Source organism: Salvelinus alpinus, chromosome 9 (genome assembly GCF_045679555.1).
Source record: "Salvelinus alpinus chromosome 9, SLU_Salpinus.1, whole genome shotgun sequence".
Lineage (NCBI taxonomy): Eukaryota > Metazoa > Chordata > Actinopteri > Salmoniformes > Salmonidae > Salvelinus > Salvelinus alpinus.
The window spans coordinates 18737800-18756707 of NC_092094.1; the positions used below are offsets into that span (position 1 = coordinate 18737800).

Sequence of the window (18908 nt, forward strand, 5' to 3'; positions counted from 1 at the left end):
GAGGGGACTGAGCACACACCCCTGTGGAGCTCCAGTGTTGAGGATCAGCGTGGCAGATGTGTTGCTACCTACCCTCACCACCTGGGGGCGGCCCGTCAGGAAGTCCAGGATCCAGTTGCAGAGGGAGGTGTTTAGTCCCAGGATCCTTAGCTTAGTGATGAGCTTTGAGTGTACTATGGTGTTGAACGCTAAGCTGTAGTCAATGAATAGCATTCTTACATAAGTGTTCCTTTTGTCCAGGTGGGAAAGGGCAGTGTGGAGTGCAATAGAGATTGCATCATCTGTGGATCTGTTGGTATTTATAAAATTGTACCAGCATTTCCTGTTTCCATCAGCCCAGCATTACTTTAAAAAAAAATGTGTCAGGTTATTCAGCCACATGAAATGGTTGGATGGAAACTTGGTTAGTGTTGCAAAAATGCATAGGCCATCTACAGGAGTGTGGCCTATGCTATCCGCTGGTGATGACTAGGCCTACAGCCTGCCCTGTATAAATTCAGGAAAGGCAAGATTGCTCCATTTTATCTGAAGAAAGTTTATTTAAACAAGTCCAAGGGACAAGGGCTAAGTTAACTACTTTATCAATATTTTTAGTGGGGGGGTAGTAGCCTAGCAGAGCTATAGCCTATGCCTATTTAGACTAGTTGGCCTAGGCCATCTCCATTGGAAGACCATAAAAAATTGAGACAAACATTGTGAGAAAAAAAATTCCCTAAATTATCAACCTCTCTATTAAGCCATGTCTCTCCCTGCAATGTTCGGTCTTCTGATTCGGGGGTTCTGCAATTGACTGGAGCAATTAGGTTACTGATAGGCTGAGAAAGATAGGGTGACTTCATTTCTGTGCTTGGCCAATGAGGTTAATCGATGGAAGTTGGGGTGCTCCGAGGGAAATTAAGGTGTGTGACTGGGGGTAGGCTTATTCGCTCAGATACAAATTAAACAGGTGTTTTACATTCAGGTAATCACCTAGGTCTATGGTAATTACAGATCCAGGCATTTCGATCTGTTGAGTATATAAGGCTACGTTTCTTTTGTCTATTCTTCAGACAGGACATGTTACTTTGACCTTCCAGTAATTTGAGTCAGTACAAAAATAAGTATATATATATATATATATATATATATATATATATATATATATATATATTGGAAACAGATTGCAAATAACCAATGGCGCTCAAATTCAACTTGAAGGTGAGTAGATACTGTTATGCTTGTATTGAAACAAGGACATGTTAAGAAACTACAATGTAGAAAATGTATTAAATCTTATAAATGTAATCTAGGTTAATTGCTGTGGAATTTACCAGGTATTTTTGGTCCTCGTGGTCATTTTCTGCTGTGACTGTGTCTTTGGTGAGAAACATATTTGTCTGATTTCTATAGATTGCCAGTATTTACTTGATAATTTTATGAGTGGCCTCCATTGATGTCATGTTTTCTCTCAGGAATATGCACTGTCACACACTGCACTGACACAACCAAGTGTTTGATATCCCTCGACAAAAGCAGCTGCAAATGTGCTGTTGGCTACTATGGAGACCTGTGTGACAAAGGTTTTAACATTTTTGTAGACCAGAATAACTAGAATAGTTCTGTTGGAATTTGTTCTAAAACTGCTCTTATTTATTTTAGTTGCAACCATCAATGTCATGTGTGGCAAAGACTACATTACTATCATGGTGAATGAGGACTTTTTCCAGTACTACAAAGTACCTATGGAGTCTCTGCACTTGAAGAATGAGTCTTGTCGTGCCCAAAAGGAGGTTATGTCTGATGTCCCATACTACATAGTACGGATATCAAAGGATCAGTACATTTCCTGTGGTGGTAAACCACTGGAGGTAAGTGATTCATCCCACACTTCATATTATCCTTTGATAATCCTGTCTTAAAAGGCCTAATCTCAAGGCTCAACACACTGATCTATAGTTGTCACCTGTCATGCACTGATTTGAGGGCAGAAGTTCTTGCCCTTGTTATCGCAGCAAGTCCAAGTGGTGACTTATGAGGCTGGAAGTTTGTTTTTACTGGCTTTGTGCTTTCTCTTTTTACAACAGAAGAACATCACTCACATTGCATACGCTCTAACTCTCATGACGGCCCCTCAAGTTTATGGAAATATAATAAGAGACCCAATGATAAAAATTGAGTACACGTGTATCTACCCATACATCCGCACTGTCAGTTTGCCGTACCCCATCATCCCCTTCTCTAGGTAAGGCCCATTCTCTAAGAATTGACTTGATCACAACTTAATTTACTTAAAGGTAGTCCTGGTCTATTACTGGAATGACTTAACAAGTATTCACTTGAGATGCAGTTTGTCACATTGCCTTATTATTTGATACTCAGTGGTTTCCTCTCCAGGAACAATTCTGTGCTCTAGTTTGAGCATGTACAATAGTTCCAGGAGTTATTCTTGCTAGTCTGACATTACTAGATGTTCCAGCTGGCAGATGGGTAAGGTTAAGCAAAATTCTATACTAATCTTTGTTATATTTTCTCAATTCCCAATGTGAAAGCCACCACTGTCTTGTAACCCTCCATGGCTAGTTGCAAGTGGTTGGAATTTCAAAAATATTTATTTCACTTTTGCCATGTGAAGCAATCTTGATTTCAATTGTCATTGACTGAGACGGGTGGGTGTCCACCCAAGTGCTGCATGTCATGACTGTCTCAGAAATCAAGCTTTGTGTTGAATGACACTTGCTTGTCTGGCTCAATGGGAGAAGATTTGAAATGGGAAAGATAGCGGCGTACACCGTTGTTGCGTTACTTAATTGAGGATAATGTATTGACTTTAACTGGGTTATTTCTAAATTCCAACAAACCACCTGCACCTAGCCATGGACTTTTAGAAGACAGTTGTGGCTTTCAAGTGGGGCATTGAGGAATATTCACTTAGTGAGTGTTGGTAGAATATTTTGCTTACCCTCAACACTAGGTAGCAACGGCTATCCGCCAGCTGGGTCAGCTAGTAATGTCGTACTAACCACTGATTTTATAAGTAGGTCTTCTTCTGGTTCAGGTAATGTGGATATGACAAGCATTTCTCTCAAAGTAATCCTGTGCTGTTTTGGTTCAGTGAGACTGTGATGCGGATGGGTGAGTTGGATGCCAAGGTGGAGATGGCCCTCTTCACAGATCACACCTACACAGAGGCGTTCCAAAGCTCACCGCTGATCCACCTCCGGGACAGGGTGTATGTGGAGATCAAGGTCATGGAGCTGGAGGACGTTTTCCACCTGAGGGTGAATGAATGCTGGGCCACACAGTCCCCCAAACCCAACCAGACAGACGGCTCTGTTCACACCCTGCTGCGCAATGGGTGAGTAAACAATCAACATTTATCCCTGGCAACATGTATGCCTACTTTTGCTTTTGAAACATGACATGAACAATTCATTTAGCAAGCTGTGAGCAGTTCAGCTGGGCTGAGGTCAATTTGGCACGTCAGACTAATAATTGTGGCAGATCAGTGTTAAATTCAATGATGAAGGTCTTGGATTTTTTCAACCCTCACAGGTGTGTGAATGACAAAACTGTCACCTTTCTCAATACGACAATGGGTGCGAATGGAGAGGCCTCAACCATCCGGTACAGCTTTGACATGTTCCGCTTTGTTGTGGAGCCTCATGACCTGTACCTGCACTGCACCGTGCGCTTGTGCTCCCTGGACGATGACGAACCCTGCATTCCTGTAAGTTCACTGGCCTTTGGTGCAGCCGTCTAAGGCACTGCATCGCGGTGCTAGCTGTGTCACTACAGATCCTGGTTCGATTCCAGGCTTTGTCACCGCGAACGGGAGACCCATGAGGCGACACACAATTGGCCCAGTGTCGTCCGGGTTAGGGGAGGGTTTGGCCGGCCGGGTTGTCCTTGTCCCATCGCGCTCTAGCGACTCCTGTGGTAGGCCAGGTGCAATGCACACTGACAGTCGCCAGGTGTACGGTGTTTCCGCTGACACGTTGGTGCGGCTGGCTTCCGGGTTAAGTAAGCATTGTCAAGAAGCAGTGCGGCTCGGCGGGGTTGTGTTTTGGAGGACGCACGGCTTTCGCCCTTCGCCTCTCCCCAGTCCGTACGGGAGTTGCAGCAATGGGACAAGACTAACTACCACTTGGATACAACAAAATTGGGAAGATAAAAGGGGTTAAAATGCTCAAATATGATTTATATTCATGAAGAAAATGCATTTTCAGAAGATGGCATACCAGATTGTCATTTATTAATGATACATCTCTGCTTTAATGCTACAGGAGTGCAAATCTATAACCAAGAGGGCAGCAGTGCGTGGAGACCCAACTCAAGGTCTACTGTCATATGGACCAATCAGGATTGACATACCAGACCGACCCCAATCTAGTAAGGATTTGTTCTTATCTTTGCATTTTTTTATTTCGTTATCTACGTAAGATTAAAATGTATTTTGTTGCCGGGCTCAAATGTTGCTTTTGCTCGCTCTACTTGCATACAATTTTGTTTTATTGATTGTGACATAGACCAGAGGGCTGTACTACAAAAGCTCAACTTGGGTATGCGTTTTTGGTTGAGTCATTTTCTTTAAGTTTTCAAAATAAATGGTTAGACTTAGGCACGTTAGCTGGCTAAATCATCGACCCTGCTTTGTAGTATACCCCTCTGGGCTCATGTTGCAGCTAGGGGCAGGTGTGGTGTTTTCAACAGTCTTGACTTTGTTCCAGATCTGCTGCTGCTGATGGTTCCTATGGCTGGCATCTGGGTCCTGGGCCTCTTCCTCCTCGCCCTAATCACCATCGCCAAGGCAGGAAACCGACGACTGTCACAGCTAGCAAACTGCTGAAATCCAACATAAAATTTAAAAAATCATTTCTATGACAAATAAATGAGTCCCACTCTGCAGAAATGTTGTGCCTTTGACATTTTATAAACTTGTCTTTACCACAGAGCTCTGAGCATTCAGCCCTGTAGTTCAATAATATGGCTGTGGGTTACAAACAAGTTCAAACATGAGTTACTGGTTTAAATCATGACTGGGTCTCATCAAACTTCAACTCCTACTATAGTGTCACTCGATTTGATCAAATAGTAGTGTAGTGATTCTTAGTTATCAGCAGATGGCAATAGGAGCTTTCTGAGTGGTCAGTCTATAATTCATCCTAAGGGGGAGGGGAGTTGATTTTCTAGAGAAATTGCCTTGCCTAATAGACTTCCCACAGTATGTAGGCTACATTGATTTTCCTCCTGTTCTCTCTAGCCGAAAGTCACTGCTCTGTTTGTATTCTCAGAAGGCAGTGAGTTTATTGGACTATCAATGTAATCCAGGACAGCCTGCAAGAGGCATACAGTGGTTGAACTAAAATCTAAAAGACCTTCTGGATTCTTGGAAGTAACTTGAAGACAATTGTATTTTGTTTGAGTATCCTCCACAATTGCTTTTTGAGTATAGTACGGATACATCTTACCACCAAGAACAGAACATGAAGCTTGTTGACACTTTTTCTCTACTCTTCCCTCATCGTGCAAGAAAGCTATTGAAGGGGGAAGTAGGTAAAACACTAATATGCCAGAAAAGCTGTTTTTACCTTTAGCTCATGTGGGACATAAATGGAAAACTGTCTTGGGCCTTAAATAATCAATGATCACATTAGGGGATAATATCTACCAGTTCTAACCCGAGCTGTTTCGCAAACGATCTGATTTCAGCGCGCCTCGACCCAATGCCCAGTGGTTGAACTGCGGAGAGAACTTGAACTCAACCAAGGCGTTTGACTATGTAGTCACAGCAGTTCTCATCACTTGATGGAAATTTACAATCACATCTGACTGACAGTCCATTGCATGGGCGAACGAGGGCGCATAAAGATGGCATCTCTCTGGAGAAGCGCTTCTCCGGGGCTGTGGAAACAAATAATGGCCTCAATCGTCTTGCTCTTGTGCAACAGGCTTGTTGCCAATGCGGACGAAGTCCCTTTCAACGCAGAGGTACAGTATGTTGTATACGTGTGTCCTTTAATGTCAAAATATGGACGTTTTTATGGTGCGTAAATATGTGGATTTGTGGCAGTCGCCTGATGAATTTAGTTTCCTTTAACTGAAACGTAGCATGACCATCTCTATCCTGGTGGTCAGGTAATCTAAACTCATCTTGCATTTTATGTGATCTAATGACTTCTCATTTTCTCATCATTGATCATGAGGACATGCGCTGATTCATGGACATATTTGATGCACACATGTATGACCCTTGACCTTTCCAATAATGGATATTGGGCAACATTCCCACTTCATGCATGGCAGGCATATTATTAGGAGTAATTGTGTTGCATAAAAGTTTGACCTCTAGGGTTAAACTATTTACATGCTTGTAAACCACAATGTGTTCCTCACCTACTGTACTGCTTATCCTGCAGGTATGTTGTGCAAGATATCCAGATTGAGCACTCTTTATGAGTCACCATTTTGGTGGCCTGAATCTGCTTTCTTTATTTGTCTCTCTCTTGCCCCCTCTGTGTGTGAGTGGGTCTATGTGTGCAGGTGTGCAGTGCAGGCTTGTTTACAGAGAAAGCATGAGCTCTCTGGTTGTGCTCAGTGGGCCCATTTGTTTTTAAATTCCCCTGTCAAGGCTTTTGCAAGGCAAGCTCTCTGTGCTGTCTTGGTTGGGTCTCTTGTTTCCATTGGATTATCAATGGTATATTAATATTGTACGCCAGACTTTACAGCCAGACAGACGTCTGCTTGTGGCTATATTAATGGTATATATTGTACAGTCGAATTTAGACAGTTTATGTAGAATTTGTTTGCTTTTACTCTTACACCCAATGACGTCTGCTCTGTCCTATTATGTTGGGCCGACCCTGTGGTTATCTAAACTGCCAATAAGGTGTGACTCAAAGAGTAATGCCATGAAGTAATAGAAACCATATGTTTCTCTGTCCTCTATATATTTTAACTGCTCTCCCTTTGATGTTGTAATCAATCTCTCAATTCTCTTGTCTCTCTATTTGTCTCCTTCTCTGGCTCTCGCGCCATCTATCTATCTCTGTTGTATAATTGTAGTCGTGGTTGCGGAGGTTTGGCTACCTGTCTCAAGCCAGCAGACAGATGTCAACCATGCAGTCCTCTCAAATCCTGTCCAATGCCGTCAGTGACATGCAGCGCTTCTATGGCCTAGAGGTCACTGGAGAGATGGACCAAGCCACACTGAAGTATGGATGCCACTGGCAGCCTCAGTTATACTGTACAGACTGATAGAAACTAAATTGATAATGATGTCAAGATAATGTAATAATGTAAGGTCATGATTTCATTATAGAGCTATTCTGAGACAAAAGTTGCACCTCCTGGTCTAGCACTGTGGAACCACTCTCTAGCCTTAAATGAACAATGTATCTGATCCTATATATCTATGTGGTTATCTGGGCTCTATTCAATTGTGTTTTTCACTCCTTTTAGGGCCATGAGAAGGCCTCGCTGTGGAGTCCCAGACAAATCTGTTGAGCAGGCTGAGAATGGTGTGAGGCGGAAACGCTACGCTCTCACTGGCCAGAAGTGGGACAAGAACCATCTGACTTACAGGTGTGGTAAGCCTATGTATGCTGGGGGATTCTAAGAAAACCATGTTGGGAATCTCAAACAGATTTCCCCCTGACTGGCGTGCAAAGCGTCAGTATAAACAACATTGCAAAGAGACCTGAATTCCCATATGTGTATAGACCACTGACAACATACGTCATTTGTAATGACCCTCTGTATATACACTACCGGTGAAAAATATATTTTCTATTTGAGATTCTTCAAAGTAGCCACCCTTTGCCTTGATGACAACTTTGCATACTCTTGGCATTCTCTCAACCAGCTTCACCTGGAATGCTTTTCCAAGGAGTTCCCACATATGCTGAGCACATGTTGGCTGCTTTTCCTTCACTCTGCGGTCCGACTCATCCCAAACCATCTCAATTTGGTTGAGGTCGGGGGATTGTGGAGGCCAGGTCATGTGATGCAGCACTCCATCACTCTCCTTCTTGGTAAAATAGCCCTTACACAGCCTGGAGGTGTGTTGGGTCATTGTCCTGTTGTAAAACAAATTATAGTCCCACTAAGCCCAAACCAGATGGGATGGTGTATCGCTGCAGAATGCTGTGGTAGCCATGCTTGTTAAGTGCGCCTTGAATTCTAAATAAATCAGTCTCACCTCCAAAGCACCCCCACACCATAACACCTCCTCCTCCATGCTTTAGGGTGGAAAATACACATGCGGAGATCATCCATTCACCCACACCGCGTCTCACAAAGACATGGCTGTTGGAACCAAAAATCTCCAATTTGGACTCCAAACCAAAGGACAAATTTCCACTGGTCTAATGTCCATTGCTCGTGTTTCTTGGCCCAAGCACGTTTCTTCTTATTATTGGTGTCCTTTAGTAGTGGTTTCTTTGCAGCAATTCAACCATGAATAACTGATTAACACAGTCTCCTCTGAACAGTTGATGTTGAGATGTGTCTGTTACTTGAACTCTGTGAAGCATTTATTTAGGCAGCAATTTTTGAGGCTGGTAACTCTAATGAACTTATCCTCTGCAGCAGAGGTAACTCTGGGTCTTCCATTCCTGTGGCGGTCCTCATGATAGCCAGTTTCATCATAGTGCTTGATGGTTTTTGCAACTTTCAATGTTCTTGAAATTGACCTTTTGTCCGTATTGACTGACAGTAATGATGGACTGTCGTTTCTCTTTGCTTATTTGAGCTGTTCTTGCCGTAATATGGACTTGGTCGTTTACCAAATAGGGCTATCTTCTGTATCCCCCCTACCTTGTCACAACACAACTGATTGGCTCAAATGCATTAAGAAGGAAATAAATTCCACAACTGAACTTTTTAAGAAGGCACACCTGTTAATTGAAATGCATTCCAGGTGACTACCTCATGAAGCTGGTTGAGAGAATGCCAAGAGTGTGCAAAGCTGTCATCAAGGCTAAGGGTGGCTATTTGAAGAATCTCAAATGTAAAATATATTTTGATTTGTTTAACACTTTTTTGGTTACTACATGATTCCATATGTGTTATTTCATAGTTTTGATGTCTTTACTATTATTCTACAATGTAGAAAATAGTAAAAATAAAGAAAAACCCTTGAATTAGTAGGTGTTCTCAAATTTTTGACTGGTAGTGTATGTGCTAAGAATATTTTGTCCTATCCCCAACCCCCTCTCCCAGCATTATGAACACCACCCCAAAGGTTGGTGAGGTTCGGACACTGGAGGCCATCCGCAGAGCTTTCGAGGTGTGGGAACGCGTGACTCCACTGAGCTTTGAAGAGATCGCTTTCCAAGACATCCCCAACAGCAGCCAAGACGCGCTAGATATCATACTGTTGTTTGCATCTGGTTTCCATGGAGACATGTCTCTGTTTGAGGGCGAGGGGGCGTCTCTGGCTCATGCCTACTACCCAGGGCCCGGGATGGGCGGAGACACGCACTTTGACGCAGATGAACCCTGGACCCTTGACAACCACGATCCATCAGGTTAGATAGACATTTTGTCCCGTTTGCCCCCATTTCCCCCTCAATCACTATTACTGCTACTATTTCCTTGTTCAAAATGTATATCCTATTGATATCTTTTGATATTCATTTTCTTTATCCTCTTCCTATCTTTCTCTCTCCCTCTCTCCCTCCAGGTATTGACCTCTTCCTGGTTGCGGTGCATGAGCTGGGCCATGCTCTGGGTCTGGGGCACTCTGATAACCCCAATGCCATCATGGCTCCCCTTTACCAGTACATGGACACAAAGATCTTCTCACTCCCAGAGGATGATAGGAATGGAATACAGAAGATATATGGTGAGGAGCCTGCCCTCACAGCCATCACACACACACACACACACGCACGGATAAACATGCACACACATGCATACACTACCGTTCAAAAGTTTGGGGTCACTTAGAAATGTCCTTGTTTTTGAAAGAAATGCACATTTTTGGTCCATTAAAATAACATAAAATTGATCAAAAATACAGTGTAGACATTGTTAATGCTGTAAATGACTATTGTAGCTGAAAATGGCAGATTTTTGATGGAATATCTACATAGGCGTACAGAGGCCCATTATCAGCAACCATCACTCCTGTGTTCCAATGGCACGTTGTGTTAGCTAATCCAAGTTTATAATTTTAAAAGGCTAATTGATCATTAGAAAACCCTTTTGCAATTATGTTAGCACAGCTGAAAACTGATGTTCTGATTAAAGAAGCAATAAAACTGTCCTTCTTTAAACTAGTTGAGTATCTGGAGCATCAGCATTTGTGGGTTCGACTACAGGCTCAAAATGGCCAGAAACAAATAACTTTCTTCTGAAAGTCATCAGTCTATTCTTGTTCTGAGAAATGAAGGCTATTCCATGTGAGAAATTGCCAAGAAACTGAAGATCTCGTACAACGCTCCCTTCACAGAACAGCACAAACTGACTCTAACTAGAATAGAAAGAGGAGTGGGAGGCCCCGGTGCACAACTGACCAAGAGAGCAAGTACAATAGAGTGTCTAGTTTGAGAAACAGATGCCTCACAAGTCCTCAATTGGCAGCTTCATTAAATAGTACCTGCAAAACACCAGTATCAACATCAACAGTGAAGAGGCGACTCCGGGATGCTGGCCCTATAAATCTAATTTATAAAATAGTCTTTACTGGCCAGCAAAACAAAAACAACATCTGTGTCCACTGTAAGTACTGTATGTCTGTTTTTCCGCTCTGTGTAAACAGAAGGTCTTCATTCCCAATGAGCTTCCTGCCGTGTGTGTGTGCAAGTAAGCATTTCGTTGGACTGTGTATACCATGTGTATCCTGTACATACGACTAATACAACTTGAAACGTGAGAGGGGTGGGGGCAGAGAAAGCATGTAAGGATGTATGTGAGGTTTATTGTCAAACCCATAGCATTTATAATGTCATCATCTTGGATTGTGCAGGATCTCCAGACAATGCTCCCACTCAGGACCCACCCGCCACCGCTGATGATGACACCGCCCCAAACCAAGACCCCACCACCACTGCTCCTCCTGACCTAGACTCCACCACCACTGCTCCTCTAGACCGAGCCCCCACCACCACCCCTGATAGTCCCCTTGAGACACACCCCCTCACCCCTACCTATACCCCAGACCAACCAGAACCGATACCCGACCCAGACCCCACCGTCCCCTGGCCTGATCCAGTGCCGGTGACCCCCTACATCAGGAGGGATGAGCCTCGTCACCCCCCAAAGCAGCCAGACCACACTGCCCCCAACATCTGTGACGGGGACTTTGATACGGTCACCATGCTGCGAGGGGAGATGTTCGTCTTCAAGGTGAGAAGCAGGGCTATTCTAAGAATACACTGTTTTGTATAGTTGTATTACTTCATACTCCATTCTAATCTCCTAAAAGTGGATGACGTTGGTGATTAGGTTCTGATGGTATCTTCTGTCTTTGCCAGGGTCGCTGGTTCTGGAGAGTTAGAAGGAACCGTGTCCTGGACAACTACCCAATGCCCATCTCGGTCTTCTGGGTTGGACTACCTGATGATATAGACTCTGGTTATGAACGGCATGATGGAAAATTTGTATTTTTCAAAGGTCTGTATTTTATTTTATTCTCATATATTAAGTTTATTTTATATGTAATAGTTTAAATCTAATGGGAGCTGTCATGTCTTTGCTGTGCCGGATTAAGTGATATGACATGCTATTTTATAAAATAATTTATCTGTAATTAATATTACCTGATTAAACTAATCATGTAAATGTAATTAACTAGAAAGTCGGGGCACCACGGAAGAATGTTTATAGAGCCGTTGTCTTCGGAATAAACTCTTAAAGACCTGGTAATCTTATATCAATAGCAGTCAATTATTAATCGTCACCTTATTCAGTCTCATCTGAATGTCGTAAAATTCTTGGTTATCTTCACCAACCCTGGCTAACAAGTTGAATCAGCAATTCAAATTTTGGTTTATTATTTATTTACTAAATAACTAAATAATCACACAGAATTATATATACACAGGCTGGATCATACATTGATTACTAATTATGTCATACAAGAAAACGTCCCTAGCAGACGGAGACGATATTACGGCTGGTTACACAAAGAAAGGGGGTTGGGTTTGAATGAAAGCGCGGGAAGACTGAGGAACAAAAGGATTGGGTCTCTATCCGACCTTATGAAGCTATGCTATCGTAAATACAGAGTCTTATGCGTTCTAAATAACCGCCCATTTGGAAAAGGAAAATGCAAGAAATATTTACTCTGAGCTTCGATAGATTGGTCGTAGATGGAAGGCTGGGTTGCCCAGCAGAGATCTCTCTTGTCCTTTGAAGAATATGTCTTGTGGTAGAACGGATACGTTGTAGTACCCTGTCTTTCTGAAGAGATTGTCCGTCCTTTCCTAGCCCACGTTTACAGCTGCTGCTGCTAACTCGACGTCTAGGATGTATCACTTCTTTAGTGAATAAGAGTTCAAAGTTCATACCAAGTTGCCATACTATAAGCTCATGCTATATTCTGGCTGGTATAGTCAAAATTCATCCTTCCAGCGGGTCGATCGTCACCTCCACGTTGAAATTAGCCCTTTTAAACGTATGGACAGCAGTCGTCACGTCATCGGCAACACAATGTTAATTTCGTTAGGTTGTAGTCATTCAACCATTCGCAACCAGAGCTCGCGCTGAGTTTGGCTTAGTTCTGTAGTTGATATTAGCCCTTTTAAACTTATGGACAGCAGTCCTCAAGTCATCGGGAACACAATGTTAGTTTTCGTCAATGGGCTTTTGTCGTGGTGGAGAGAAGGGCGTGTTTCATAGTTCACAACCAATGTCTGTTCACTTCGGCGGGGCCACTGAGTGAGCATAGTTCACTTATGAAAACAATTCTCTCATTTAGAAGCTAAAATTACATTTAATCTTTTCACAAATAGTTTCATATTTTAAACATTTAAATTGCACAACAATTCCATGTGAATCTGATAACTAGAATGTGTAGACTTTCCAAGATACAGTTTGTCATCCTATCATCAGTAATAATGTCTCAGACGACAACTGATCTGATATCATATTCTTTAATTAAACAGACTACTGACCCATTGATGTAACTATTGGCTCTTCTTCATGTGAGAACACACAGAAAAGTCAAAAGAATCAGAACACATAAATGGTGTAGCCTGTACCCCTGCTCTACTTTATGCCCTCCAAGTGTTATTCTCTGCTCAAAGTTAAACCTGAGCAGTCAGCATCTGGAGCAGTGGCTGATGCAATCCATCCAAGCCAGGGCTAGCAGGCCTACAAGCTGTTTTCTACTGCTGCTAGCTGTGCCCCATGAGCCTCATTTCTCCCCCACCCCAAATATTGACGTCCACATTGTGTTTATATAGAGACATAATTTGGCCAGAAGAGTTGTTTTTAACAGTGGATACAGACGTGTTAAAGGGACAGAGCTGTTTTGATTATTTAAAACTCTCAACCAGTTATACAGTAGGTGAAAAATCAGCCATTAAAGTTTGGGGTGAGAGTACCTGTTAGAGGGGATTGACTCTAGTTTTAAAGATGAGGGATGCAGCGGAGAAGGACGGTATCTTGGTCACTGTGTTATGGAGTGTATGTATTGCCCTGTTGGTGAGGTTTATGACCCCCATAAATACCTTTCTCCCCTTTCTCTCTCTACTCCACAGATTGGACTCTTAGAAAGCCCTTTGTTAACATAGAGAGAGTCTGGTAACATCAAAAGGTTGGGGAACGGAACCATATTTCGGTAATCCAACCAGTTGAAAATATCCGTTGGTACTTCTTATGGCTGCAATCCCGTTAACGGGATATGACACCAGCCAGTGAAAGTGCAGGGCGCCAAATTCAAAACACCAGAAAACTCATAATTAAAATTCCTCAGACATACATGTGTCTTATACCTTTTTAAAGGTAATCTTGTTGTTAATCCCACCAAAGTGTCCGATTTGAAATATGCTTTTCAGCGAAAGCACCACAAACGATTATGTTAGGTCACCACCAAGCCATAGAATAAGCACAGCCATTTTTCCAGCCAAAGATAGCAGTCACAAAAAGCACAAATAGAGATACAATTAATCACTAACCTTTGATGATCTTCATCAGATGACACTCATAGGACTTCATGTTATACAATACATGTATGTTTTGTTTGATAAAATTCTTATTTATAACAAAAAATCTGAGTTTACATTGGCGCGTTTCATTCACTAGTTCCAAAAACATCAAGTGATTTTGCATAGCCACATCGTTTCAACAGAAATACTCATCATAAATGTAGATGATAATACAAGTTATACACATGGAATTATAGATATACCTCTCCTTAATGCAACCGCTGTGTCAGATTTCAAAAACACTTTACGGAAAAAGCAAACCATGCAATAATCTGAGACGGCGCTCAACAGTTTTTTGACTCAACAGTCAAATTAGCCGCCATGTTGGAGTCAACAGAAAACAGAAATTACATGATAAATATTCCCTTACCTTTGATGATCAGAATGCACTCCCAGGAATCTCAGGTCCACAATAAATGCTTGATTTGTTTGATAATGTCCGTTATTTATGTCCAATTAGCTACTTTGGTTAGCGCGTTTGGTAAACAATTCCAAAGTCACAAAGCGCGTTCACTAAAACGTGACGAAATGTCCAAAAGTTCTGTAACAGTCAGTAGAAACATGTCAAACGATGTATTGAATCAATCTTTAGACTGTTGTTAACATAAATCTTGAATAACGTTCCAACCGGAGAATTACATTGACTTCAGATGAGCGATGGAACGGAGCTCACTCATGTGAACACGCATGGTCAAAGAATGGTCACCTCATGGCAGTGGTGACTAATTCATCTCTCATTCGGCCCCCCTTCACAGTAGAGTCATCAGACAAAGTTCTACAGACTGTTGACATCTAGTGGAAGCCGTAGGAAGTGCAAACAAATTCATATCTCGCTGTAATTTCAATGGGATCTTGGTTGAAAATCCACCAGCCTTAGAATTTCCACTTCCTGTTTGGATTTTTTTCTCAGGTTTTTGCCTGCCATATGAGTTTTGTTATACTCACAGACATAATTCAAACAGTTTTAGAAACTTCAGAGTGTTTTCTATCCAATACTAATAATATACATATATTAGCAACTATGACTGAGGAGCAGGCCGTTTACTATGGGCACCTTTCATCCAAGCTACTCAATACTGCCCCTGCAGCCATAAGAAGTTAAAGCAGTTACAATGTTGTTTGCAGTGGTTTTACAAGTGGATTTGTTTTTGGCTCTGTTAGTGGAAACTTTTTTTGTTGAATGTGAGATAGTGATAAATCAAACCAGATACACGGGTATAAAATCTTGCAAATCTTTCCTCATTTCTTCCCCTTCCTGATGGTCCTCTATTGTTCCTCTTTCCCTCTTTTGCCCTTTACCCTGTCCTCTGTCCTCCCTCTGTGTAGGGGAGAGGTACTGGGTATTCAGGGAGGCTGACATGGTGCCTGGTTACCCCCAGCCCCTGGTAGAGTACGGTCAGGGCATCCCCACAGACAGGATCGATACAGCCATCTGGTGGGAGCCCACCGGCTACACATACTTCTTCAGAGGAGACAGGTGACCACATGCCCCCAAAGGCCTTTATTTTACTTTTAGATTTGTGTTTATTGTTGTGTATTGTTAGATATTACTGCACTGTTGGAACTAGGAACACAAGCATTTCGCTACACCCGCAATTACATCTGCTAAATATGTGTATGTGACCAATACCATTTTTTTTTCATTTTATTTACCCTACCATAACTGATCTCAACTGACTGACTGATGAGCTATCTTTTTAAATCTTAAACGTTATTGATAAATGTCATTAATCTAGTCAAGGGAAAACAGATTTAGCCCTGAGTGTTGAAAGACCGAGAACTGAAGAAAAAGGAGTTTCTTGTGAGAGTCATCAGTCCTTTGTACCACACGGTTTCACGATCCGTCTTGTCACCGTCCTCTCCTGCAGATACTGGCTTTTTGATGAAGAGTCCCGCACCGGTGACAGAGACTACCCGAAACCTGTCTCCAGGTGGGGCAAGGTCCCATCCTCTCCTAAAGGAGCCTTCCTCAGCGATGATGGCGGTGAGTTGTTATCGGGGATAATGGCTGTAAAAAATGGAGGGAGGCTATAGATACTGAGCTGAGAGGGGAAAGGGTTTGGACACATGGAATGCCTGGCAAAGGTTGTCGACCGCAGACATAACATAATTCCTCCTCTCCCACCAAAGTCCCACCCCAGCTAATGCTTTTCAAAGCTGTTTCCTATAGTGAAAAAACAACTATGATGGTCAAATGTCTTCCAGATAAGTAGTTTTTCATTTTTCCATTTTCATCAAAACGGATAGGTACTTGTGAAGGAGAATTAAAAATAGTCTCTAGTCCAAGTGGAGGCTTCTCCTTCACAGTACTGTAACTATTACAAATGGTGAACAGGACTAGCACAGCTCTGCAATGACAGTATCCTGTGAAGTGTGATGAACTTGTCAAGAGTTGGAGTAGAAGATGCATACCCAAAGAAGGTTAACAGACTAATGACTGCAGACAAATGACTCAAACTTGAAAAAACGAACAAATAGCATTTCCACAGTAAATTCCCTCGGTGCTTTTCAACATTTGCATCAACAATATTTGTCTTCCCTACCCAGCTTACACATACTTCTACAAGGGCTCCAAGTACTGGAGGTTTGATAACCAGAAGATGAAGGATGACCCAGACTACCCCAGATCCATCCTTAAAGACTTTATGGGCTGCGATGGAGCCCCGGGCATGGACCCAGATACAGATGACACAGTTACAGGCCGCAAGTGGCCAACAGTGGACCAGCCAAAACCACAACCACCAGTTGGCTCAGACCCGGATGAGGTGGACAGAGAGACCAATAAGGATTACACCAACGATGTGGATTATGAACCTGATGTGAAGGACAAAGGGGTGGATGTAGTGGTGAGGATGGCTGAGAACAAGGCCAAGGTTATGACCCTGATCATAGTGACCGTGCCCCTGGTCCTGGTGCTGTTCATCCTACTATTGATCTATGCTATTATCAACACCCTGCAGAAGAAAGAGGCGCCCAGACTTTTGGTCCACTGCAAACGATCCCTGCAGGAGTGGGTTTGATCTGCTCCAGAAATGGATTCACACACATGCAAACACATACACACACACCATACATAGGCACATTCCGTTTTACCACATATTTATACACACAAACATTACATAAAAATACAAGCACACAGTTTCCCTATCTTTCCTCCATGGTGCTTTACCCGATCTTGATTTAAGCCTGTTTATAACAGATAATATGCACTTTTAACGTCCCGTGTTAGATTTGTTTTGTTAGTTGCGGTTGTAGTTTTAAGCGTGTTCAGCTAAAGATTTCCGTGAATGTCCTTATAAAACAGAGTGGTGGTGCGTGAATGTCTAACAGTTGTGTGTGCTGTAAACACAAGACCACCATCTCCCACTGTGTCTTTCCTCTAGTCTACTCCCTCGACCACAACAGCCCAGACTTGATCCACAAAGGGGACAATTTAGATAGACTCCCTCGGGCGAGATTAAATGCAGGGGTTATTATTATATACATCGTGCACATATTTAGGAAGGCTTAAAGCCTGCTAGAACAGTGCTGGGTCTGGGTTACATTTCACAGATGTTGCTGATTTAGTTGTTTTGGGTGCAGAGCCAGGGAGGGGTTAGGAGGCCTGCCAGCATTTCCTTTGCCCGAGTTAGAGTTCTCTTCTCTTAGGGGTGAGGCAAGGGGAGACAAGGAGGGAAGGAGGTGGGACGAAGGGGAGGGAGGGAGGTGGCACGAAGGGAAGGGTCGGAGTTCCATTGGGATTGTGCTTCATGAACTAGATTAACGAGCCCCACTCCTATTTTTTCATACTTTTTTCCAAAGCGGTTTGGCTGGAGATATCTTCCTGTGGGACTCCCCCTCTTCCATGCTGCCATGTTTCACTGTAGACATACTCCATCTGCAGTCTCTCTTTATCTGGGAGTCTGCTCTCCACTGTCTGCCTAGGAGAGGCTTTTATGCTAATCTGTGATGATATGTCACATGGGTTTGTGATGAGAACAGTTGGTATTCATTTTGAACTTAACCATAAGTCATGTCCCATAAATCTTCTTGTCGTTTAAAGAAATGGAAATGCCCCTCTTTGCACCCTCTCCCTTTGTTACCAACTCTTTGTGTGCCAACTTCTCTTATTCAAAGGCCAAATACTTTTTATACAACACCCAGAGTGCAATTGTTGTATTGTGCAATTGACAGATGAAACCCAATAGTTAAAGGTTTTTCCTCAGCAAAGCCACTATGCACATGTAAACAACAATGGTCGTATATACTTCAGGTTTGTGGTCAATTTTGTATCACCCGTGTTCTGTCATTTATTGTTTGTGTTTTCTATTGGTTAGTTGTTGGAGAGGAAGGAATACTTAAAATTGTAGTTGTACAAAAATGGTTTTATTCCACTTTCTTTATTTGTACATTTGTAGTGTGCTCTCTGTCCATTAGCAGAGTTAAATGATGCATGCAGGACATGCTCTGTAAAGCCTTTACACAAATGTATCAATAAAACATGAATTAAGGCAAACCAATCTTTGCATGCAATATTGGGTGAAAATGCTATTAGGAGTAGGCAGACTATAGTGCATTATATTTATTTATATACAGTTGAAGTTGGAAGTTTACATGCACTTAGTTTGGAGTCATTAAAACTAGTTTTTCAACCACTCCACAAATTTCTTGTTAAAGTTTTGGTTAGGGCATCTACTTTGTGCATGTCGGTTAGGGCATCTACTTTGTGCATGACACAAGTAATTTTTCCAACAATTGTTTACAGACAGATTATTTCACTTATAATTCACAGTATCA

At 42.4% G+C, this 18908-nt stretch overlaps 2 protein-coding genes across 5 annotated transcripts; both read left to right on the plus strand.

Annotated features, from left to right (window-relative positions):
* Positions 1–1021: 1021 nt before the first annotated feature.
* Positions 1022–4888, plus strand: zpd (zona pellucida glycoprotein d). Of its 4 annotated transcripts, none has more exons than XM_071416288.1 (10): positions 1022–1101; positions 1136–1197; positions 1290–1359; positions 1452–1559; positions 1639–1847; positions 2064–2221; positions 3092–3334; positions 3532–3706; positions 4263–4368; positions 4707–4888. In XM_071416288.1, the coding sequence occupies exons 2-10, from the start codon at positions 1174–1176 to the stop codon at positions 4823–4825; spliced, it is 1212 nt and encodes a 403-aa protein (XP_071272389.1). In that variant the 5' UTR covers positions 1022–1101; positions 1136–1173; the 3' UTR covers positions 4826–4888. The 4 variants fall into 4 exon arrangements, with proteins under 4 accessions (XP_071272389.1, XP_071272391.1, XP_071272392.1 ...); XM_071416290.1 differs by having other exon boundaries at positions 1023–1101; positions 1314–1359; XM_071416291.1 differs by having other exon boundaries at positions 1066–1101; positions 1140–1197; positions 1314–1359.
* A 78-nt stretch (positions 4889–4966) lies between these two features.
* LOC139584442 (matrix metalloproteinase-15-like) lies at positions 4967–18627 on the plus strand. The gene is made up of 10 exons (XM_071416287.1): positions 4967–5967; positions 7042–7190; positions 7438–7560; positions 9199–9506; positions 9662–9823; positions 10949–11328; positions 11457–11595; positions 15459–15609; positions 16001–16116; positions 16680–18627. Exons 1-10 carry the CDS (start codon positions 5824–5826, stop codon positions 17150–17152), a joined length of 2145 nt encoding a protein of 714 aa, XP_071272388.1. The 5' UTR covers positions 4967–5823; the 3' UTR covers positions 17153–18627.
* Positions 18628–18908: the final 281 nt, after the last annotated feature.